Source organism: Haliotis rubra, unplaced genomic scaffold, assembly GCF_003918875.1.
Source record: "Haliotis rubra isolate DU_JTF1 unplaced genomic scaffold, ASM391887v1 Scf133, whole genome shotgun sequence".
NCBI lineage: Eukaryota > Metazoa > Mollusca > Gastropoda > Lepetellida > Haliotidae > Haliotis > Haliotis rubra.
In genome coordinates, this window is record NW_025765259.1 from 1,563,568 (window position 1) to 1,587,636 (window position 24,069).

The window sequence follows — 24,069 nt, forward strand, 5'->3', positions numbered from 1 at the left end:
CCCATCAGGTGAGGGAGAGTTGTGTTAGGGAGACCCCCATCAGGTGAGGGAGGGTTGTGTTGGGGAGACCCCCATCAGGTGAGGGAGAGTTGTGTTAGGGAGACCCCCATCAGGTGAGGGAGGGTTGTTCAGGGAGACCCCCATCAGGTGAGGGAGGGTTGTTCAGGTAGACCCACTTCAGGTGAGGGAGAGTTGCATACTGTATTGTGGTGGAAAGTTCCAAACAACCATTCAAGCTATCAATCAATCAATCAATTAGACTGAATCTCCCATCCAAAACTAACAAACTCAGTCACACCCTCAGTCAGTTAACCAGCTAGTTCCTCACTGTTGCCAGATTCCTGTGTGCCAAGCCAGTGGAGCTCCATCTGCAGCCAGTACTGAACCTGGACCCCAGCCTCCCGCCATGCCCTGTCACCCACGAGACACATCTACCTGTGAGTAGCTACTGGGAGACATGCAGAGATGTTGGAACATTTTGTCTGTTTCCCCACTCCTTCCACACAGCTGTCAAATATATTGCCTTTTGAGCATGTGTAATAACAAGCAGTAAATATTCCAGGTTTACAACTTGAAGCTTCTTTGAGTGTTTGGAATTAAAGTAGGGGTGTGTCCAGTGTTATTTCATATCGTCCTTCAGATTCCTATTCACTGTGAATATGAGAGAGACATCCTGGTTACCGTGACTGACAGCAGCGGCCGGAAGTTTGACAACTTCTCATCTCTTGCCATCACCTGGAGCGTCTCCAGCACCAGCCTAGCCTCCATCCCCGACCCTGACGTACTGACCACCGATGTCACCTCCACACAGGACAGCAAGAAGATTGTCAGAAGTAAGTGGAGAAACGACGTCATTTCTATGATTTAAATGTGCTTCAGATGAGTTGGTACTGTGCTTCAAATTGTTGCAAAGTGAAAATGTGCATAACTATATTTGAAGTGTGACGTTGCGTTGGTTCAAACGTTTGATTTGACAATGCAGAGAGTGGTGTCCCTTTGTTTTCCCAGGATCTGTAATTCTTTTTCATGAGAGATCCTCCTTTGGGTACATATAAGCATTAAAACGTCCATTTTAATCCCTACGACAGTTGTAATTATATTTTGAATAAAATATTTACAAAACAAAAACAACGTTTAAGTCTTATTCGACCACCCCTACGGAACCCAGAATGGACCCGTCCGCCAAGAACAGGTAACTCTAGGTGCTAACCTCGTACCTCACTTTCCATGCTGTCGTTCTTCAGTATGGACGTATGTGTCCATCAGCCTGTCTTACAAGTTGATTTCTCCCTTACGATTGCAAGATGAGTACTTCAAAAACAGCTACTGTTTGTATGGTTATCTCGTATTCGCATGGGCGATAAATGATAAATGTTTCTGAAAGTTTTCATTCATCATTTGTTGTATCTTGCGTCTTAGTCCCTGTTGGCTTGCTATGTGCTTGTCAAGATGGCGGACGGGAGGCGATACGCACTTGCCTGTTCAGGTTAGCCTGTAGCTTTCTTGCCCCGGCTTCCCGTTAAATATCCCTCGGCCACCCTTGTTGCCTCCCACACACGCAAGCGGAGACTTGCCGACTGGGGGAGTGCACTGCCTCATGCCACACGTCCCTGTAGGCGGCCGGCTTACACTCTCCCTCCCGGAATGGGTGAAAGCCACTTCAAATCCCTGGGTCCTGTCCACACTCCGGGATGGCCATATGCCACAGTGGAAGCGAGGTCCGCCACCATTCACCGGGGTGCGGCATACTCCTGTGCCCATCTTCTGGGAAAAAGCAGACATTCTCCGTGCCAAGGTCAAGTCTCTACTGGACAAGCAGCCATCAAGTTGGTTCCGGAAGGTCACGAAAACGAGGGATTTTACTTCACGTATTTCATAGTGACCAAGAAGGACGGAGGGTGCAGACCCATACTCAATCTGAAAGGGCTGAACAAAATGATAGAAGTGCCGTCTTTCAGGATGGAGACACTGCGCTCAGTGATCTCAAAGACGCTTACCTACATGTACCTTCGGTTCCAGTTTCGTGTGTTCCCCTTCGGCATCTCCACGGCGCCAAGGGTGTTCACCAAACTTGTGTTAATCCCAGCTCAGTTAGCCAGGTCAGAGGGCAGATTTTGTCACCCGTACCTCGACGACTGGCTACTCCGGGCGTTAGGCCAGCAGTTGAGCAGGAATACCACACATCACGTGATGGATATTCTCATACGGCTGGTATGGATCATCAATCTCAAGAAATCATAACTCGTTCCGACACAGGATCTGGTTTTCTTGGGTGCGAGATTCAATACAGAGACGGGGATTGTTTCCCTGTCTCAGGACCGCATTGCCAAAGTTCAGAGAACTGTTTTACAGTTTCTTGGGACTCCACGGTTTCAGCTCGGTCGTGGCTCGAGTTGCTAGGCAACAGCAGCAACTGTGGATGATGTGGCGTGCACGTCTGAGGATGAGGCCAATACAGCAGGCACTGGCTCAGCTGTGGTCCCACTCGGAGAGCTACGAGAAGGTCCTCGTGAGGCCTGACTGGTTAACCCCTCACTTGTGGTGGTGGACGGACGCCGGGAACCTATCCAGGGGTGTTCTCTCTCTCAGGTTGGGGATGTGTGTGTTCTGGGCGACAGGTCAGTCTCAGGCCTTTGGCCGGAGAACGAGATCAGTCTGCATATCAATGTGCTAGAATTGAGAGCAGTCCGACGGGTGTTCGAGAGCTTTGTGGATCAGGTTCGTGGCCAAGTGGTTCGTCTAGAGATGGACAACCAGACGGCCATGACCTATATCCTGAAGCAAGGTGGCACGGTATCAGCGTCCCTGCTAGAGGCGGCAGTTTCTGCTATGGTGCGACAAGTACAACATACGGGTGATGCCAGTCTATCTCCCGAGGGTAGACAACGTTCAGGCGGACGCGCTCTCCTGTCGTATGCTAGCTCCACACGAGTGGCTGCAAGACCGGGATTATCTCCCAGTTTTGGGGTCGTTCCAGGTGGATCTGTTTGCCTCTGGGGTGACGAACCAGATACCAGTGTTTTGAGCGATAGCCAACAATGCCTTCCAACTCGATTGGACGGACAGGGCGTTCCCACCGATACCACTGACATCCAAGATCCAATCACAGTTGGCCACCCAACCAACTCGACTGTTAGTACTTCTTGCACCCGCACCCGAATCCCAGGATTCAGTGGGTGGCATGCCCACTGTCCAGAATCGCCTCCATGCGAGCGGAATTCCTGCATCAGTTGCAAACACAATTCTGGCTTAGCGGAAGGATTTGACAAACGTTCAATATGAGGATAGATGGACCTGCTATACGCGCTGGTGTGTCGGCAGGGGGATTCTCTATCCCTTTTTCTGCATATCTAGTCACAGTGCTTGAGTTCCTCCAGTCTCGGTTGGAAGCGGGACTAGCCACTTCAACTGTTCGAGGTTACTCAACGGCGTTTCATATACCTGTCGACGGTGCACTCTTGGGGCAGCACCCTCTTGTATAGCATCTTTTAGCAGGCGTGGACAGAATCCGTCCGGCTGTCCGGTGAATCAGTCCCCTTTGGGACTTGTCAATCGTTCTTGATTGGCTGTCCAGTCCTCTCTTTTTACGATCTGTCGGCTCTGTCCCTACAGCTGTTGACGTGGAAGGCAGCTTTTCTCGTGGTGGTAACCTCCGGCAGGCGAGTAGGCGCCATTCATTCAATGTCGGCCGACCCCCAGCTAACTGTTTTCCATAAAGACAGAGTTAGCATTAGGTTGCCAGATACTTACCGTCCTAAGAGAGACAGCGCCTTTCATGTCACGGCGCCTATTGAGCTTCCAGCTTTCACTCAGCCTTCCCCACCAGGTACCTCTCTTCGGCATGCTCACGTCTTAGATGTGCGTAAGACCCTCAAGGCTTATATCAAGCGGACATTGGCTATCCGGAGAGATAACCAATTGTTTTGCTGTTACGGTGGAGGTAAGGCTGGCCTTCCTGCGAACAAGCAGACCATATCTAGGTGGCTTGTCTCTGCCATTTGTATGAGCTATACACAGAAAAGGTTAACACCACCTACTGGGTTAAAAGCTCAGGGTTAACACCACCTTCTGGGTTAAAAGCTCATTCGGTTAGAGCAGTAGCCACATCTAAGGCTTATGCTTATGCTGTGGCTCTGCCTATTGAGGAGATCTGCTCCGTGGCTATCTGGAGCCGGCCGAGTACGTTCATCCGGCATTATCAACTTGACAGACACTCCAGTGAGCGTGCTCGGTTCGGTCAGTCAGTTCTCTCCAGTGGGCAGAGTCGTAACTCTCTAGCCGATTGAGCTATAGCATTACGATTTTTATCTGGTTTTTACTGGTGGCGGGTTTGCAGTCAACTTTCCTTCCCTTTTACCCTTACTTGGTGTTGGTTTTTTTATGGTGATGGTTTGTTCTCCCCGTATGTCAATATTGCACATTATTCCTTAGAAATCTAGGCTTGGCTGTGGTTTCATTGGATTTAATGTCTCTCCCTCCCTAGGTAGTTATGAAACTCGGGATGGGGGTGGGGCACTATTGTTTACTACATGCGTGGTTCACTGCTACATTTGCATATGAGCAGAATAGATAACCCCTGACCCTGGACCACGCCCTCGCCTGATTGGCTGAAGAGGTCACGTGGCCAGGTAAGTGAGCTGTTCCTTTTTCTTTTTATAGCTGGGAAATTCCACTTCTCGGGGGCTTAGTTTATCAGACAGAATACCACTCCCAGGACTCTTGTCTTATGCTATATGTACCCCAAGGAGGATCACTCATGAAAAAGAATCGAACAAACCTGTAGAGGTTGCTGATTCTTTGATGAGAGTCCTCCTTGGGGTACGGCCACCCACATTCTGTCTGATACGTTCAGCATGGAAAGTGAGGTACGAGGTTAGCGCCTAGAGTTACCTGTTCTTGGCGGACGGGTCCATTCTGGGTTCGGTAGGGATGGTCTAACAAGACAAAAACATAGTTACAACTGTCGTAGGGATTAAAATGGACATGTTAATGCTTATATGTACCCCAAGGAGGATCTTTCATGAAAAAGAATTACAGATCCTGGGAACAGGTTTGTTCGAATCTTTGGTTTGAAGTGTGACGTTATGCTGGTTCAAGCACACAGGTTTGACAATGCTGTATATGTTTATCATTAGGGTATCTGCCAAGAGTTTTAAGTGTTTGTCATCATGCCGAAAGTCTGGGTTTGATTCCCTTCATAGATATCATGTATGATGTCCCATACATATTGCTGAAAATGGTGCTTTAAGTGATGTAAACCAGGGTTAGGAAGGGTTTCACAGGCTGCAGGAATCATTGGATGCATAATTTCTGCATAATGATTTGCCAGGAAGAGTTGTGCCCCTTAGAGGCACAGATCTCCTGGGTGTTGGGTTCAAATCCCAGAAGGACCGCCTCCGTGGTGTAGTGGTTAGAGCGTCCGCCCAGAGTGCGGAAGGTCACGGGTTCAATCCCCGACCGCGTCATACCAAAAGACGTTAAAATATGGTACTTGTTGGTTCCTGCCTGGCGCTCGGCATTAATGGGTACAACAAGGACTGGTCGGCTCGGAGTCAGTATAATGTGTCTGAGTGGGGTATTCATGCTTCACTGCGGCATGGTATCTCAGTGGGCTAGCACTATAAAACCAGCTTCAGTCTGGGCTAGTACAAGCAGCCGCACATACACATACACACGCATGCACGTCGTCATATGAGCCAAATATTCTCAAGCACGACGTTATACCGAATTCCAGCACCACCACCGCCGCCACCACCACCACCACCACCACCACCAAATCCCAGAATTGACTCAGTTATGATCTTAGGTTTGTCAGTCTGCATGGAACCCATGTAGGTGAAAGTTTCTGTTTTCCTCCCATAGTAAACAAGAATGCATGAATAAGACATAAACATCATGACATCATTGTTATAAACACCCGTTTTCTCTCCAGCTTACCAGACTCTTCAGCCAGCTGGAAGACCAGGCACAGTAGTTGTCTCGGCAACCACCAACAGCTACAACACCAGACATCTGAGGAACGCTGGCAGTAAGATTTCTGTGAGTGGCTACACTTGGAGGTTTCCTCTCAATAGTAAATCTTGACCAGAAGCACACTGCCATCAGGATCTGTTGTATTTATATGTCTGTCAGTTCTATAGGACTGTCACTGAGTGGTGGGCAGGTTTCCTGGTACTCTGTACTTGGTACGACTGTTGCTGGAGATAAACCTATCATGTGACAGCAGACCTTGTACTGTGATACCTAAGGACATAACAGTCTAAATTCTCTTGTCTTGTCAGGAAGCCATCCATCCCCGAATCAGCAAGTCGATCGAGCTGCAGCTGGTTGAGGCAGCCTTCATCTCGCCGGGAGCAAGTGTCCGTCTTCAACCATCCCTCCAACAAGGTCAGCACAAAGTGTGAACCATAGGAATATAGCCCTGGGTTGAAGGGGGCTCTGTAGACAGAGAGTTGTGTGCCTTTGTTGTGCCAGGATCTGTAGATCTGTGGTTTGAATTTCTAAATTGTGTAAATTCTGATGCTGCTTGATCAGTGATTTGTTTTCTATTCTTCTAGAACATTATCTTGTCTTGCGAACGGAATCAGAACACTGGTAGAGCTGACACAAACGTTATATCTTTCAGGTGATGATAAGCATCAAGAAAGGCTCTGGGTATTTCTTTATTGAGGAGCACAATTCAGACGTTGTCGGGCTCAAGTATGACATCAAGTCCAAGTCCGTACTGGTTCGTATATTTATTCAGACTTGTAGCGATATTGAATTGCTTTTTCTAATGCCAAGTTTTCATTCAGGCTTCATACAGCTGGAGGCTTTCATCTTCGTTAAATGATCGGTGTGGTCAAAGTCAGAAACAAAATTGATGTGCAGTTAAGACGTCTATTGTGTCAAGATGTGTGTTATGTTAGGATATGTGTTATTGCAAGATGTGTGTAATGTTCAGATGTGTGTAATGTCAAGATGTGTGTTGTGTCAAGATGTGTAGTGTCAAGTTGTGTGTAATGTCAAGACATGTGTAATGTTAAGACGTGTTGTGTCAAGATGAGTATTGCGTCAAGATGTGTGTAATGTTGAATGTGTCTGCATAGTACCAGGATATTGAGTGTCAAGATGTGTGTTGTGTCAAGATATGTGATTTGTGTTTCAGATGAACCCACTGAAGGATGGATCCCAGACGTTCACAGTGTATGATCTGTGCCTGGACAACGTCCTACACCCGACTGGCACCGTCCACATCTCTGGCGTCGGTAGCATCCAGGTTGTGGTGCTGGACAAGGTAGGAATGGCTGACAGCAGCTAAGAAAATGAACAAACAGTGTTCTCAATATAGGGGCAGCTTACCTTTCGACTAACTGTCGACACGTGAAGATCCGGGGTAGAATAGGTCTTCAGCAACCCATGCTTGCCACAAAAGGCGACTATGCTTGTTGTAAGAGGCGACTAACGTGATTGGGTGGTCAGGCTCGCTGACTTGGTTGACACATGTCATCGGTTCCCAATTGCACAGATTGATGCTCATGCTGTTGATCACTGGATTGTCTGGTCCAAACTCGATTATTTACAGACCGTTGCCATATAGCTGGAATATTGCTGAGTGCGGCGTAAAACTAAACTCACTCACTCACTTGATTTAACTGTCCTGAACTAACTTTATAGCCGAAAGTATGGGTGGAATACTTTGTAAGGCCGGATATGTCTGACAGACTTTAATCTGATCGTGGAAATCAGTGAAATGTAGAAGTCCTGACAAGTTCTGTATCGTTGCTTGGTAATGGTGTTGACTTGCTGTTTATCTTGAACATGGACTGTACACGGCAGCAGACTCGCTGACTAGCTGTCCCAAATCGTTGCTGACTGTTCCAGGTGGAGGTCCGGAAGGAGCTGAAGGCCAGAGTGCAGGTCCTGGACGTCCATGGCAACGCTCTTCTCTCAAGCTTCTTCTCCCTTATGGGCCTCAAGCTGGAGCCTGCATCTGACATCATCACTGTCAGGTAAGTGGTTGTCATGGAAACCTTCTTCTCTAAAGTTTCTTCTGCCTTATGTGCCTCAAGCTTCAGCTTCTACTTAATGGGCATCAAACTGGTCCCTGTGTTTGACATCAACACGTTCAGGTAAATCATTTGATCTGCTCAAGAGTTACTACCAGAACTCAGTACACCAAGGCCGACCGCGTCATACCAAAAGACATTAAAATATGGTACTTGTTGGTTGGTCCTGTACAACAACATTCGGAGTCAGTATAATGTGTCTGGGTGGTATTTATGCTTGTTGGTCAGTGGGTGGCATGCCCACTGTCCAGAATCGCGCCGCATTAAATGCTTCTATTGAGCTTCCAGCTTCAATCAGCCTTCCCACCAGGTACCTCTTCGGGCGCTCACATCTTACATGTGCGTAAGACCCTAAAGGCTTATATCAAGCGGACATTGGCTATCCGGAGAGATAACCAATTGTTTTGCTGTTACAGTGGAGGTAAGGCTGGCCTTCCCAAGCAACAAAGCAGACCATATCTAGGTGGCTTGTCTCTGCCATTTGTACGAGAGCTATACACAGAAAGGGTTAACACCACCTTCTGGGTTAAAATCTCATTTGGTTAGAGCAGTAGCCACATCTAAGGCTTATGCTTATGCTGTGGCTCTTCCTATTGAGGAGATCTGCCCGTGGGGCTATCTGGAGCCGGCCAGCACGCTCATCCGCATTATCAACTTGACAGACACTCCAGTGAGCGTGCTCGGTTCGGGTCAGTCAGTTCTCCAGTGGGCAGAGTCGTAACTCTCAGCCGCATTGAGCTATAGCATTACGATTTTATCTGGTTTTACTGGTGGCAGGTTTGCAGTCAACTATCCTTCCCTTTACCCTTACTTGGTGGTTTTTTTATGGTAATGGTTTGTTCTCCCCCGCATGTCAATATTGCACATTATTCCTTAGAAATCTAGGCTTTGCCGCGGTTTCATGGGATTTAATGTCTCTCCCTCCCCAGGGTATTTATGAAACTCGGGATGGGGTGGGGCACTATTGTTTACTACATGCGTGGTTCACTGCCACATTTGCATATGAGCAAAATAGATAACCCTGACCCTGGACCACGCCCTCACCTGATTGGCTGAAGAGGTCAAGTGGCCAGGTAAGTGAGCTGTTCCCTTTTCTTTTATAGTTGGGAAATTCCACTTCTCGGGAGCGTAGTTTATCAGACAGAATACCACTCCCAGGACTCTTTGTCTTATGCTATATGTAAATTTTAAGGAGGATCACTCATGAAAAAGAATCGAACAAACCTGTAGAGGTTGCTGATTTTTTTATGAGAGTCCTCCTTGGGAATGGCCACCCACATTCTGTCTGATACTGCCGCTCAGCATGGAAAGTGAGGTACGAGGTTAGTGCCTAGAGTTACCTGTTCTTGGCGGACGGGTCCATTCTGGGTTCGGGTAGGGGTGGTCTAACAAGACAAAACATAGTTACAACTGTCGTAGGGATTAAAATGGACATTTTAATGCTTATATAAACCCTAAGGAGGATCTTTCATGAAAAAGAATTACAGATCCTGGGAACAGGTTTGTTCGAATCTTTGGTTTGAAGTGTGACGCTATGCTGGTCTGCGCATTGCAGGTTTGACAATGCTCTATATGGTTCTCATTAGGGTATCTGCAAACAGTTGGAAGTGTTTGTCATCATGCGAAAAGTCCGGTTTGATTCCCTTCATAGATATCGTGTATGGTGTCCCATACATATTTGCTGAAAATGGTGCTTTTAAGTGATGTAAACCAGGGCTAGGAAGGGTTTCACAGGCTGCAGGAATCATTGGATGCATAATTTCTGCATAATGAGACCGCCTCCGTGGTGGTGTAGTGGTTAGAGCTGGCCCACCGAGTGCGGAAGGTCACGGGTTCAATCCCCTGTCATACCAAAAGACGTTAAAATATGGTACTTGTTGGTCCCTGCCTGGGCTTCAGCATTAATGGGTACAACAAGGACTGGTGGGCTCGAGTCAGTATAATGTGTCTGAGTGGGGTATTCATGCTTCACTAGTGCATGGTATCTCAGTGGGCTAGCACTATAAAACCAGCTTCAGTCTGGGCTAGTACAAGCAGCCGCATACACATAAATATGTATGCACGCTTGTCATATGAGTGAAATATTCTCGCTAACTTTCGACGTTAAGCCCAATTTCACCTCACCTCACCTCACCTCAGTACACCTAGGACTAAGTTTGATGGTGTGTCTGGTCCAGATTCAAACACTTCACCACAATAACCTCTCTCACAATCATGTTTATCTGTTGACAGGTCCTCTACAGACAAGGATGACAAGCTCTCAGCAGTGTACACTGTGTACGGAGCTGTGGTAGGGCACACCTCACTCACCGCATTCGTCAACCTCCCATCTGGCGAGACCGTCTACAGCACACCAAAACCAGTTGAGGTAAGTAACCAGTAATTACTGCATAAGGTATGATAGAATTATCTGAGTGGATTAATGGTGAGATGACATTCAGTAATTTCTTACACTGGATACAGGGTATTTAACTCTTCCACTACAACACTCAGTGGTATGATCCACGTCTATATCTTCAACCAGTTGTTGTATGTGTTTGTAGTCAGCGGCGTCCGGACGTGCCCGATTCTTGTTAACGAGGTATCCATGCACTGTTGTACACCAGTACACTTCAAATTTGCAGTGACCAGTCGATTTACACTGGGGATTACCACACCAGTCGATATTGCTGGAATATTGCTAAAAGCGGCGTAAAACTAAACTCAGTCAGTCAGTCACCACGACACTTTGACCACTTTTCAAACTCTTGTAAACGCGATATCTCATAAAGCATTGCACCCAATGTCTTCAATTATGTCGACATCCTACATTCGGTGATTATGCGGACACCAGTCATTTCAGGCATTTTGTATGTGACCAAAAAATGAAAAGTAGTAAATATGTTATAAATATTCCATTCTTTAGCGGCGGGGGCATTGCCATATTAGTGGCAAACACTTGTTAGGTTTGAATGAATCTTGAAACGGTTTGTGTATGTTGAGATGTGAAGATATGTGCTTTGTGAGAATGCTCCTAACAATGATGATGATGATGATGATGATGATCATGGTTTTTCTAGGTGTTTCCTCCCCTTCGTCTTGAGCCCAAGAACATCACCATCATCATTGGTGCCAAGTTCCAGGTAAGTTGACTTACTACAGCATAAGCAACAGTCACGCTCTCACTTAAAGGTCACATGCAACGAAAAACACAACTTTGCAGATTCTGATACCTTTCGGTATGGACTTACCAAACAAAATCGTCAAAATGCAAATTCAACTTATAAAGTTAAAAATAACGATGAAAAAAACGCGAAATCGGAGTTCAAACGCTTTCAGTAATTTTCCCCACTTTTCTGGGGAAAACGGGTTTCAACAGCTGGCTGCGCTCATAGCATGTGCCAGTGAAATAGGTTTCAGCGCAGCTTGGAAGCGGGTTGTCGGGTGAATACCGGGTGAAGGCTTTGGTGTGAGCTATTTTTCTAATGTTTTGTTGATATCTCACAGGGCGAGCTTTTATATGATATGACAGTAAATTAACTGTTTATATAATTTCATTTGTCTATTTCACCACACGTTCTTCTTACCGAGTCACTTTCTCAGTTCGATGCTTAAAAGCAATGTCATTATTTAGCGTTGTACAGAATTTCTAACTGTGATATAGATATGTCATTGTCACAGACAAAACTCAATGTCTTGTTTTATTGACACCTGTGTGTCTGCCTGCCTGTCTGACAATATTCAATACACAGCTGCTATCACTGACCACATGCAATTTGAACTTAACACCAATCAGGCTATACACCATAAACAAAATGCATTGATTTATGGCCCGAAGTTCGGTCTCTGTCACATTATGTAATTACACAGACAGGCAGGTGTGATACTTGAACACATGACATGTTATGATGTCTGTTGATTGCAAAATGTTATACATAAAAAATGAGCCTGTATTTACAAAACCCAACATCTCTATATATACACACACAATGAGCCGTGAAGGCATCTGCAAATGAACCAGCCGTTACACTTGAGTGCACACCCACCCGCTCTGACTGGGTTCGGTATCCCGGCTGCTTAGTTTCTTGGGAAGTAAACCGAAAGTACACAATTTTGCACTGTTGATTTGCGATTGCGCTTTATAATTTTGTTTATAGGTTTTCATTACCAGCAATGTATATTATATGTCATGAATAAGTGATAATTGTGTTTTAATTATGTTTGATTTTTGGTTGCATGTGACCTCACTTAAGTATTGGTTAATAAGAAGCAGCTAATTGTTTTAATTTCAATGTATTCTTTGTGTACCTTTACCATTGAGACCTTCTTTGAGGACAAGTGTCTGTAACACTGCCCCCTACCCCCAGGTCCGAGCTACTGGTGGCCCGCAGCCCCAGAGCACCATCGAGTTCTCCATCATTGACAGCAGCATCTCCTCCGTGTCGTCCAGTGGACTTCTGGAGGGGCTCGAACTCGGCACCACACGTGTTGTCGGGAAAGCTGTCGGTACTGACCCAATCACCGGGGAAACAGTCGTCTACTCACAGGTAGGTCATTGTTGACTCACAAATAGGTCATTGTTGACTCTCAGGTAGGTAGGTCATTGTTGACTCACAGGTAGGTAGGTCATTGTGGGTGGATGTTAGATGGTAGGTAGGTCATTGTTGACTCACAGGTAGGTAGGTCATTGCTGACTCACAGGTAGGTATCATTGTGGGTGGATGTTAGATGGTAGGTAGGTCATTGTGGACTCACAGGTAGGTAGGTCATTGTTGACTCACAGGTAGGTAGGTCATTGTGGGTGGATGTTAGATGGTAGGTAGGTCATTGTTGACTCACAGGTAGGTAGGTCATTGCTGACTCACAGGTAGGTCATTGTCAACTCACAGGTAGGTCATTGTCGTCTCAGTTGACTCACTTATTGCCATAGTTAGGGAGCTAAAGTGTGTAACAATGAGTGACCCTGCAGATGCTATTTTTACATACTAAGGCCCTAATCTTAAATGTTAGGGTTCTAATAACAGCAGTCTCAGAAGGTTGGATAGTTAGGGATTCTGTTTTCACTTTTGTACAGTTAATAGCATGTAAAGTATACTGTATATATGTCAATGAATTGTTAAGAGAAGCATCAGTTGTAGATGAAATGGTGGCACTAATTTGCCCAATCCTGCTTTGATACAGCTGGATAACACATCCACCCACAATGTCCAGTGTTAAAAGCTGGCACACTGATCATAAATTATAACACCTTTTCATTTGTCAAGTCAAAACCAGTTTTTCCAACACTCAGTTTTTGTTCATCAATGTTCTTGATGTTTATTCCTCCAGGATGATGCTGTCGTGAACGTTGTGATGTTGGCTGGGGTTCGGATCTACTCCCCACTGACACGGGTCCAGACTGGCACACAGGTGAGATGTACCTCCATCACACTGACACACTAATGACAGGACATATAGCATTGCCTGAAACCCGGACCACACCACATGGGGCTCAGGGTGGTGCCACATTCTTAGTTCAACAAAACTTGCTCTAATATTGTTGTCAATCTCGTAACACTGAACTCTCTCTCCACAGGTGTGAACTTGTGTATAATTAGCTTGTCGGAACACCTGTATGGCAAGCACTAAAAAACTTCCTTGAACCTGGATAAATATACTATGCTCTGTTAACATCTGCCTGTGTGTGTTGTGTGTGGGGTCATGGGTCTAAGTCTCACTCTACTTGATTCAGCTGCCTGTGTATGCAGTCGGACTGACAGAACATGAAACGCCCTTCACCTTCGGCAGCTCTATGCCTCCTCTGTCCTTCCATTGGTCCGTCAACAGCCGTAAACTGGTCTCCCTCAAATCAGTCTACCATAAGGTGAGACACATATTGTCACGTCTTTCTTTGTCCAGGCATATGGGCCAGAGGAAACCAGCAAGCACTTTCTTTGAGACGTTAAAGATGGAGCCAAGCCATTAGATTGGTTTGGAAAATGACTAAAATGACACATAGAAAGATGTGTTATAGAAAGATGTGTTCTGGAAACGTGTGTTCTGGAAACGTGTGTTCTGGAAATGTGTGTCCTGGAAACGGGTGTTCTGGAAACGGGTGTTCTGGGGGGTGTTCTGGAAATGTGTGTTCTGGAAACGTGTGTTCTGGAAATGTGTGTCCTGGAAACGGGTGTTCTGGAAACGGGTGTTCTGGGGGGTGTTCTGGAAATGTGTGTCCTGGAAACGGGTGTTCTGGAAACGGGTGTTCTGGGGGGTGTTCTGGAAATGTTTGTTCTGGAAACGTGTGTTCTGGAAATCTGTGTTCTGGAAACGTGTGTTCTGGAAACATGTGTTCTGGAACACTAAGATTGTGGGATGTGATGTTTCAGAGCAACATTCTGTTCTCGGAGGAAAGCGACTTCGCTCAGCGGCTGTTTGCTGTTGAAGCTGGTCATGTGACTGTCAGTCTGCGTGTGACGCCTTCACAGCAGAGTTCAAACCAGGTCACCGGCAACATAGTGCTGCGAGATGAGATTCAAATACAGGTGAGTTACGGAGTCTGTGAAATGGGATTCTTAACGGTGCTTAGTAGTTCATCATCTTGATCTGTAGCTTGATCAAGTTGCATAATTTTAGCTCTTATTGAGAGATCATGCTGATATCTTACTGAAATATTGTCACCTGCCATATGTTTGACTGTAAAACCACATGATTTAATTCCTTGTATACGTTGTGATGGCAGGTGTTTGAAAAGCTATCCCTGGTGAACCCCAGCGTCTGTGACGGTCACATCCTCATCACCCCCAACACTGAGACCATCATCAAGACCAACAGGTGGGTGGATGCTGATATCTTGTCATATTTCAGGTTAAATGGTGAAGCTTAAAGTTGAATGCAGTTCTCATACTTTGTTTGATTATCAGTACACAATACTGAATTGTAATTGAAAACTGAGCATTTCAATCAAATACATGATTATGATGAAAGATTTGCCTACTACTTTTTATGAATACTTGATATACCTGAAATGGTTGGTACATTAAAGTTGCCCTGTCAGTTCGTCAGCTCAGAATGTCATGTGGTATATGCTGATGATAGCAAATGTTCTGTAGAGATCTGGCGGCACGTCTGACATACCACGTCCTGCACAACAGCGATAAGTCTGTGGTGACCATGAAGCAGAACGGCGTCCTTGTGTCGGGGCTGCAGACAGGCACGGCAGCTCTCCACGTCACCGCTCAGGAGGACTTTGGTGTCAACCAGACCCTCGTCATCCTCGTCAAGGTAACACTCATCTGATAAACTGGGGCTGCCTTCGTCTTCTCCAGACAGTCTTCCATATTTTTCTTCTCTCTTCTCCTTTACCGCCACCCGTGAAGATCCGGGTTAGAGTTTGTCTTCAGCAACCCATGCCTGTCGTAAGAGGCGACTAACAGGATCGGGTTGTCAGGCTCGCTGACTTGGTTGATATGTGTCATTGTATCCCAACTGCGTAGATCGATGCTCATGTTGTTGATCACTGGATTGTTGGGTCCATACTAAATTATTTACAGATCTCTGCCATATAGCTGGAGTATTGCTGAGTGCTGCGTCGAACAACATACAAACCAAACCTTTCCTGCCCCTTTTTACTGTACAGAATTACTTCCCTTAGTTTTGCCAGGATCTGATCTCCTTGCTACAGAGGCATCTTTCTGTGTCTATCTGTCTTCAGGTGAAACCCGTCTCATTTGTGATGATAAATGCAGACACTCCACTCGTCACATCAACTGGTCACCTGACCAGCATACCAGTTGGCACCACGCTCAAGTTTTCTGTTAGTTACCATGACGACACAGGGATGCCATTCTTTGCCACCAGCGTTCAGCTGCAGATGAGATGCAGCAGGTAAGGAATGGAATATACCTTTACTAAATAAGTCAAGGTTTCTTGGATTTTCTTATTGAAATTGGTAAGGAAGAGCATATAACTTATTTGTCAACCAGAAGTTCTTCCTAAGAAAAGAGACTGCCTCCGTGGTGTAGTGGTTAGAGCGTCTTCCCGGAGAGCGGAAGGTCGCAGGTTCGATCCCTGGCCGCATCATACCAAAAGACGTTAAAATATGGTTCTTGTTCTCAGCCTGGGTACAACAAGGACTGGTCAGCTCAGAGTCAGTATTATGTGTCTGAGTGGCTTGTTCATGCTTTACTGTGGCATGGTAGCACTATGAAACAAGCTTAAGTCTGGGCTAGTACAAGCAGCCACACATACACACGCATGCACGTCGTCATATGAGTGAAATATTCTTAAGTATGATGTTAAACCCCATTTCACCTCACCTCCTAAGAAAAGACCTCAAATACCTCAACTTGGCATGGTGGTCTAACTTAATTTGTCCTGACTCACACTCTAATGTACACTCCCAACCATCCTTAGACGCTAAATGTTTACTATTTGGACATTACAACAATGAGAGAGATCGACGAGTCACTGGCTGGTCATGTGCGGAGCCGGTGCTAATGTGCAGGGAGGCGTGCATTTGGGAGAGACGATTTTATTGTTCTTGGCGAACACAACACAGAATGTCTCTGTATCTCGGGTCAAGGGAGAGAGAGGCAAATAGTCTGAGTTAGTATAAAATAATATTCTTACATCCTTGTTTTAGTGATGGTCATCTAGTTGTTTGTCATTATCAGTGGAAACACCACGACTCTTTCTGTACATTGAAGGTTCAGCCCTGATATAGGCAGTTTGTCATTTCCAGGTATGACCTACTGCAGATTTCTAAGGATACCGATAACAGCACATTGATTGTCCGCGCTGCAGAGGCCGGACAGACCATCCTGAAAGTGTGGGACTTGAACAACCCATGGATGGCCGACTACATCAACATTCCAGTAAACTATGTCATCACCCCCACCCCCGCCCAGGCCGTCGTCTCCCTCGGGGCCGTCATCTGCTTCAGTACACCGCTCGTGTCACAGAGAGGTGTGTTAACATTCAATATCTCTTAAACCCAACAAGAAACTATTTGTAATGGCTCTGACCATCTGTCAATCTGTCCGTTGATCCATCAATCCATCTGTCGATCCATTCATCCCATAGTTACTGTTGACAATATATCTCCACGACTTATGGATTGGGTACAGATATTGCTCAGATGTTTGCACTGATTTCCTTTCAGTTTAAATGTATGATTGATCCTTATGCTGAGCAGAACAACTGAATGTCATTAGGAAGTGTGAATATATCAGATGTCGTTGCTTGTTTAGGGGGTCTAATCTTAATGGGTTTGTTCCATTGTTTCAGGCTATTCCCGGAAGCTGGGCAGCGAAGGGTACATCTGTCGACATCGACCCTGACACTGGCCTCGCCACGGCAACCAGTGTCGGCAGATCCGTCGTCATCAACAACATTAGTGCCGACTTGACCACGTATACTGAAGTCATAGTTCTGCCAGTATCCAAGGCAACCGTTGGGGATGGTGTCGGCTTCCTGAGTAATGCTCCTGGTCGCCGGCCTGTGAATATTCCTGTCAGTCTGGGCTCGGAGGACAAGCCTTTGGGTAAGATGATAGTTCTGGCTAGTTACTATCTTACCTGATATTGTCCTCTCATGTGGCCCACGCTTTCTGTTTACAAAGCTGTATTAGCACTACGACAGTTGTAGCTCCTAGGATTTACATAGACTAAAGAGAGTCTTAGCGCTAAGATTGCTTTGTGAAAAGGGACCCAGCTCTTTAAGGCTGTCAACCTTGTACAGAGTTGTAAATGTCTGTAACCTGCAACACTTGGGGCTGTTCTCCCACATGCTATACAGTGCCCAGCTCACAAACTCATTCAAGATTAACCAGTACAAAATCTGATCAGTAATGAAATATGATTCCTTGGATTGCAAGTGTTCTTGTTCTTCTGATTCAGTATTTCTTGACAAAGTATTCGCTGAAACATTTCTTACTCGATGTATTTGTTCCACGGTTGCAATAAAGTTGCCTCCCTTTGATGTGTAAGGATATCTGTACATAGTTTTGCCATATGTCTCTCTCTCACTCACTCTCACACTTACATTCATAGTGCACATAGAAAAGAAACTTTCCGCCATATAGTTTGAATATTGCAGAGTGCGGCATAAAACTAAACTCACTAATAAAAAGAAACTTTAGTTCAGCTCCTGCTTTCTCGCTCACTCACTCACTCACTCACTCACTGTTCCAGGAGAGAACTGTCTCGCAGAGTTGAAGAGCCATGGCTATCAGCCACCATTCCTCCCCTTCCAATGTCGCCTGGAATTCACCAAAAAAGACATTGATGTTGATGTAAACGACCTCTTCAGGGTGGTGCCAGGATTTGACTCTGAAAAAGGTTTGAACATTTGCTGAACGCGTAGGTCCTCTTTGACAGATTTGATTGTACTGCTACGGCAACAGCCATTCCCATACTTTAACTTACTAGAGGTAGTCGTAGCATTGAGAATATGGAATGTGGTACTGGTTTTGAAGATAATAGTTGAACCATGATTTGACTCCTAAAAATGTTTGCAGATGTGTTGGACATCTGGCCCAGAAGATGTTGGCCTTGAACAGCATTGGCATTATCTTAGGGAATTACTGAATCTGACAAAATAATGTTTATTTCTTATATTCAATATCTGTAAGACAGCAAAAATTCTTGGCGTAAACAGACCTCTGGCATTGGTTGCCAGTTGGCAGTTACTTGTCCTTGATCCTCTTTGCCAGATATCACTATCAATGCCCAATATTGTTTTACAAAGTGAAAGGGGAGAGTTTTGATTTGAAAGTGCCACTTCATCTCTTTTCTATTTTCATTTGATTTTTCCTGACTGTTTCGACAAATGTTTGTTTAGTTCATATCTTTGACCTTCACCTTCAGGGCAACTTACCTGTCAGGTTACACCCATAATGTCGGAGTTTCACAACTATCAACTGTTGAGCACCATCAGCTCCAAGATAAGACTGGTTGTATTAGTAACACAGCAGGACAGCCAACCCGAGCTTCCTGCGTCATGTGACCTTGAGTTTGCTCCTGCCTTCTACATTCACAACGCTGAGATCCACCTGACGACCCTGGCTCCTCTCTCCTCCATCCGAATCTCGACACTGCCCCATCTCGTCCAGGACATGCAGGTTAGACACAACGTTTTCGTTGCTGGTCACATTGCATCAACTTCCTGGCAATTGTTACTTACAGAACCGCAGTTCAAGTAAAGCACCCTAACCCACCCAATTCCTAAACAACAAAATGAAAATTTCAAAATTATAACACAAAGTACGTTGACATGGCGTGAACTAAGTGAGCCAGACTTCAAGTCACCCCTTATGATTAGCATAGGCTGCTGGGGGTTCTGGAACACCATTCATGCTTAAAAACATGGTGACAATTTATTTTTATTTTATTTTTTTAATTATTTTTTTTTTCAGGCATCAGTGAGTGATGGGACATTGATTGAAGCCTTGTCACCTGACCAGGATAGCCAATCAGGCAGTGTGGTACTGTTTCCTGTCCGTCTCCTCGACTCTCTCAGTGTCTGGGAGAGGGAGACACTTGACTTGCACGTGGAATTGGTCAACAGACGTACAGGACAACGAGCTAAGATACCAGTCTACATCAAACTCATCGGAGACAGGCCAGATGTGTCACGTAAGTTTTATATGAGGGGAATATTTATCTTCATCACAATTGTAGGCCGCATGTCTCATGTGTGTCTTGTACGTTCTACTGTATGTGGGGCTGTGGGGAAGCCTAGTGGTTAAAGCGTCCGCTCGTGATGCCGAAGACTCGGTTTCGAATCCCCACATGGGTACAATGTGTGAAGCCCATTTCTGGTGTCCTCCGCCTTGATATTGCTGGAATATTGCCAAAAGCGGCATAAAACCATACTCACTCACTCATTCTACTGTATGTTCTTCCTGTATGTTTCCCTGTTTGTTCACCAGGCCTGAGGACTGTCTACACCACGGGACATCGGCTGGAGCACGCTTATCTTCAACTTCCTCATGACATACCAGTCCTGGTTCGCCCTGTTCCTGCTCATCCTGGCAACAGCCGTCGCTGTACTTGTAGGTGAGTATCGATAGCCAGGTTCTAGTACTTATTGGCTGAGTATTGATAGCACTGTGCCAGCTCATCCTGACAACAGCCGTCGCTGTTCTTGTAGGTGAGTATCGATAGCCAGGTTCTAGTACTTATTGGTGAGTATTGATAGCACTGTGCCAGCTCATCCTGACAACAGCCGTCGCTGTTCTTGTAGGTGAGTGTCGATAGCCAGGGTCCTGGTCATGTTGGTGAGTATTAACATCTTTGACTGTGGTCGTTGATGTAAGGACAAATACCCTTGTTCCTGACCTTGTAGGTGTATGGTGATGGCCTGGCTCCTGACCTTGTGGGTGTATGGTGATGGCCTGGCTCCTGACCTTGTAGGTGTATGGTGATGGCCTGGCTCCTGACCTTGTAGGTGTATGGTGATGGCCTGGCTCCTGACCTTGTAGGTGTAAGGTGATGGCCTGACTGGCCTGAACTTGTAGGTGTATGGTGATGGGATGGTGATGGCCTGGCTCCTGACCTTGTAGGTGGTGTAAGGTGATGGCCTGGCTCCTGACCTTGTAGGTGTATGGTGATGGCCTGGCTCCTGACCTTGTAGGTGTATGGTGATGGCCTGGCTCCTGACCTTGTAGGTGTATGGTGATGGCCTGGCTCCTGACCTTGTAGGTGTATGGTGATGGCCCTGGCTCCTGATCTTGTAGGTGTATGGTGATGGCCTGGCTCCTGACCTTGTAGGTGTAAGGTGATAGCCTGGCTCCTGACCTTGTAGGTGTAAGGTGATAGCCTGGCTCCTGACCTTGTAGGTGTAAGGTGATGGCCTGGCTCCTGACCTATGTAGGTGTAAGGTGATGGCCTGGCTCCTGACCTTGTAGGTGTATGGTGATGGCCTGGCTCCTGACCTTGTAGGTGTATGGTGATGGCCTGGCTCCTGACCTTGTAGGTGTATGGTGATGGCCTGTCTCCTGACCTTGTAGGTGTAAGGTGATGGCCTGACTCCTGACCTTGTAGGTGTAAGGTGATGGCCTGGCTCCTGACCTTGTAGGTGTATGGTGATGGCCTGGCTCCTGACCTTGTAGGTGTATGGTGATGGCCTGACTCCTGACCTTGTAGGTGTATGGTGATGGCCTGGCTCCTGACCTTGTAGGTGGGTAAGGTGATGGCCTGGCTCCTGACCTTGTAGGTGTATGGTGATGGCCTGACTCCTGACCTTGTAGGTGTAAGGTGATGGCCTGACTCCTGACCTTGTAGGTGTATGGTGATGGCCTGACTCCTGACCTTGTAGGTGTATGGTGATGGCCTGACTCCTGACCTTGTAGGTGTATGGTGATGGCCTGGCTCCTGACCTTGTAGGTGTATGGTGATGGCCTGGCTCCTGACCTTGTAGGTGTATGGTGATGGCCTGGCTCCTGACCTTGTAGGTGTATGGTGATGGCCTGGCTCCTGACCTTGTAGGTGTATGGTGATGGCCTGGCTCCTGACCTTGTAGGTGTATGGTGATGGCCTGGCTCCTGACCTTGTAGGTGTATGGTGATGGCCTGGCTCCTGACCTTGTGTAGGTGTATGGTGATGGGTGTATGGTGATGGCCTGGCTCCTGACCTTGTAGGGTGTATGGTGATGGCCTGGCTCCTGACCTTGTAGGTGTATGGTGATGGCCTGGCTCCTGAACTTGTAGGTGTATGGTGATGGCCTGGCTCCTGACCTTGTAGGTGTATGGTGATGGCCTGGCTCCTGACCTTGTAGGTGTATGGTGATGGCCTGGCTCCTGACCTTGTAGGTGTATGGTGATGGCCTGGCTCCTGACCTTGTTCATGATTATTGAAACCCATGTTCTTGAAGGGAAGTCCTGATAGCTTTGTTTTCGTTGGGAAGTATTGAAAGCCTTGTTGATAGCTTTCCTGCTCTTGAAATGAGTAATATGTGATATGGGTTAGTTATCAATTAGTGATCAGTAAGATTTGAATATGTTTTCTCATTACTTGTCATCCCACAGCAATTAAAGGTCACATAAACCCTAGGGGTACAAATACATAAATCACTAACTGGCATCGTTATAAATGAAACCCCGTCATTAAAACTACTCATTTCGACCTTTAATTGACTTAAATCGACCTTTTTGACAACAGTGCACAATTCTCACCCATGACGAAATTTCAACCAATCAGGCGGTAGCCTCTGTGGCGTCATATGAGGAATAGCTTTGAGGGCCGATGCAGAATTCATCTACATTTTTAGGGGTAAATTATCGTGTTTACAGGCTTGTATAAACCTGAAATCGTGACAATTGTTGTGGAAAATGAAAGCTATATGTTCTCACAATCTACTGTCATTTAATTTTGTCTCCTGCTTTGCCTAGTTTCGAGTTACAACTTGTTTTCATAGGCGATTCTGTCAAAATCGATTGGTGTCGTTAGGCCCTATTTGTATAATGACTGATCAAATTGATCCCATTTCTGTGTTGTTTTACCTCGATATTTAATCATGTCATGTAAAATCTGTTTGTATTCTCAAAACAGTGTCGGCCCATAAGTTTTCACATGCAATACAGCAATTAATACTCCCTCGTTGTAACCCGTGTTAGGTGGTATAAACCTACACATGTTATTTGTCATCATTCACTTGATGGTCAGTTAATGAATTTATAACAGGTATAATTAGTGGTAACACACTTAGATTACCGACAAAGGTTCCCATTTGGCATTTCTTGTGTCTGGAGTAAATATTCAACATTATAAACATCGATCAAAGGATTAACCCGATAACACGCTGATTGATTAATTACTTTTATCTTACACAGCGGAATTGTCAAAGGTAGTGTTTATGTATGTAGATTTACTAATCTATACTGAATACACTCTGTGTCGTGTCGGTGTCTGCGTAAAAACAACGTCCTTCTTTCAAAGGATTAACCCGGCAATACATTGATTGATTGCCCATTATTGGCTAACTAAATTACTGTTTTTAAAGAAAGGCGGACATTATGCAATTAGTTGCCAGGTGTGCTATCTTGGGTGACCAATGAGACTATACACCAATACCTGAAAAGATTTATCACTTTTAGTATATTAAACTGTTAAAAGACACATCATTTGGAACAGTTTTGTGGATATTGATGGATACATTCCTCGAACAAGGTAATGGCCTGATATTGTTCCTATAACTTTAATCTGTTTTAATTTTAATATTTGCATTTTGTTTTATTCATTTGTCGTAGCATTCAACAGAATCATTGTTTTAAGCGTGAAGTGTAATGAGACAGACAACATGCACTAGAATTGTGTATGCGAATTATGATTCACATTGGCAAACTATAAAATGTCTAGATATTACAGTTCTGTTATAAATTCACTATAAGTATCAGCAGATCGTCTGCTTTTATTTAGTTTCAAAATGCATACAAGTGTGATAATAAACTAATTAGGATTATAAGACCAAATATAAAAGACGCACATTGACTAGTATCTACATACTGGTGAGTGGACATTAACCATGGGAATGTAGCAAAGAAATTTATCGCGCAGTATTGTGACTTCGACCCCCACCTGGCTTCCGTGGAAGAAATCGTTATGTTATAAGTTGTGTCATGCAAAATCCGTTTGGTTATGATTCCAATACATATTTAACAGCGAGTAGAAAGTAGTCTTGATTTTCTAGCAGTGAAAACAAACTATAATCTCATTAATTCTAACAGATTTTTTATTTTTAAAAAAATGAAGCCCTGTCGGGAACATCCGCCAGTCTGAGGATAAATGGTATTTAGGTTTGTTTTCACCCGAGTCTAAAATCAAAACTACTTTCTACTGGTAATAAAATATATATTTTATTGATGGCCAATAGGATTTTGCATGACATAGCGCATATATCATAACAATTTCTCTCGTGGCAGCGAGGTGGGTGTCAATATAATACTACTTACAATATTATTGTTACCGACCACAACCTCACTTCGAGGAAGAAATCGTTATGTTACAAGTTGTGTCATAGAAAATCTTTATGGTCATCAATCATATGCATATTTTACTACAACTAG

General features: G+C 45.3%; 1 protein-coding gene across 1 annotated transcript in view; it reads left to right on the forward strand.

Moving 5' to 3' along the window:
- LOC124267712 (nuclear pore membrane glycoprotein 210-like) overlaps window positions 1–20,066 on the forward strand; it is a 48,251-nt gene extending 28,185 nt beyond the window's left edge. Inside the window, 23 exon segments of the mRNA XM_046702694.1 lie at window positions 338–437; window positions 641–833; window positions 5,933–6,039; window positions 6,282–6,350; window positions 6,352–6,387; window positions 6,626–6,727; window positions 7,148–7,276; window positions 7,864–7,991; window positions 10,281–10,416; window positions 11,108–11,170; window positions 12,395–12,574; window positions 13,356–13,436; window positions 13,759–13,890; window positions 14,393–14,548; window positions 14,746–14,837; window positions 15,116–15,287; window positions 15,718–15,890; window positions 16,747–16,970; window positions 17,200–17,547; window positions 18,197–18,343; window positions 18,872–19,125; window positions 19,420–19,639; window positions 19,936–20,066. Coding sequence (XP_046558650.1) covers window positions 338–437; window positions 641–833; window positions 5,933–6,039; window positions 6,282–6,350; window positions 6,352–6,387; window positions 6,626–6,727; window positions 7,148–7,276; window positions 7,864–7,991; window positions 10,281–10,416; window positions 11,108–11,170; window positions 12,395–12,574; window positions 13,356–13,436; window positions 13,759–13,890; window positions 14,393–14,548; window positions 14,746–14,837; window positions 15,116–15,287; window positions 15,718–15,890; window positions 16,747–16,970; window positions 17,200–17,547; window positions 18,197–18,343; window positions 18,872–19,125; window positions 19,420–19,639; window positions 19,936–20,066 — 3,373 coding nt within the window.
- Window positions 20,067–24,069: the final 4,003 nt, after the last annotated feature.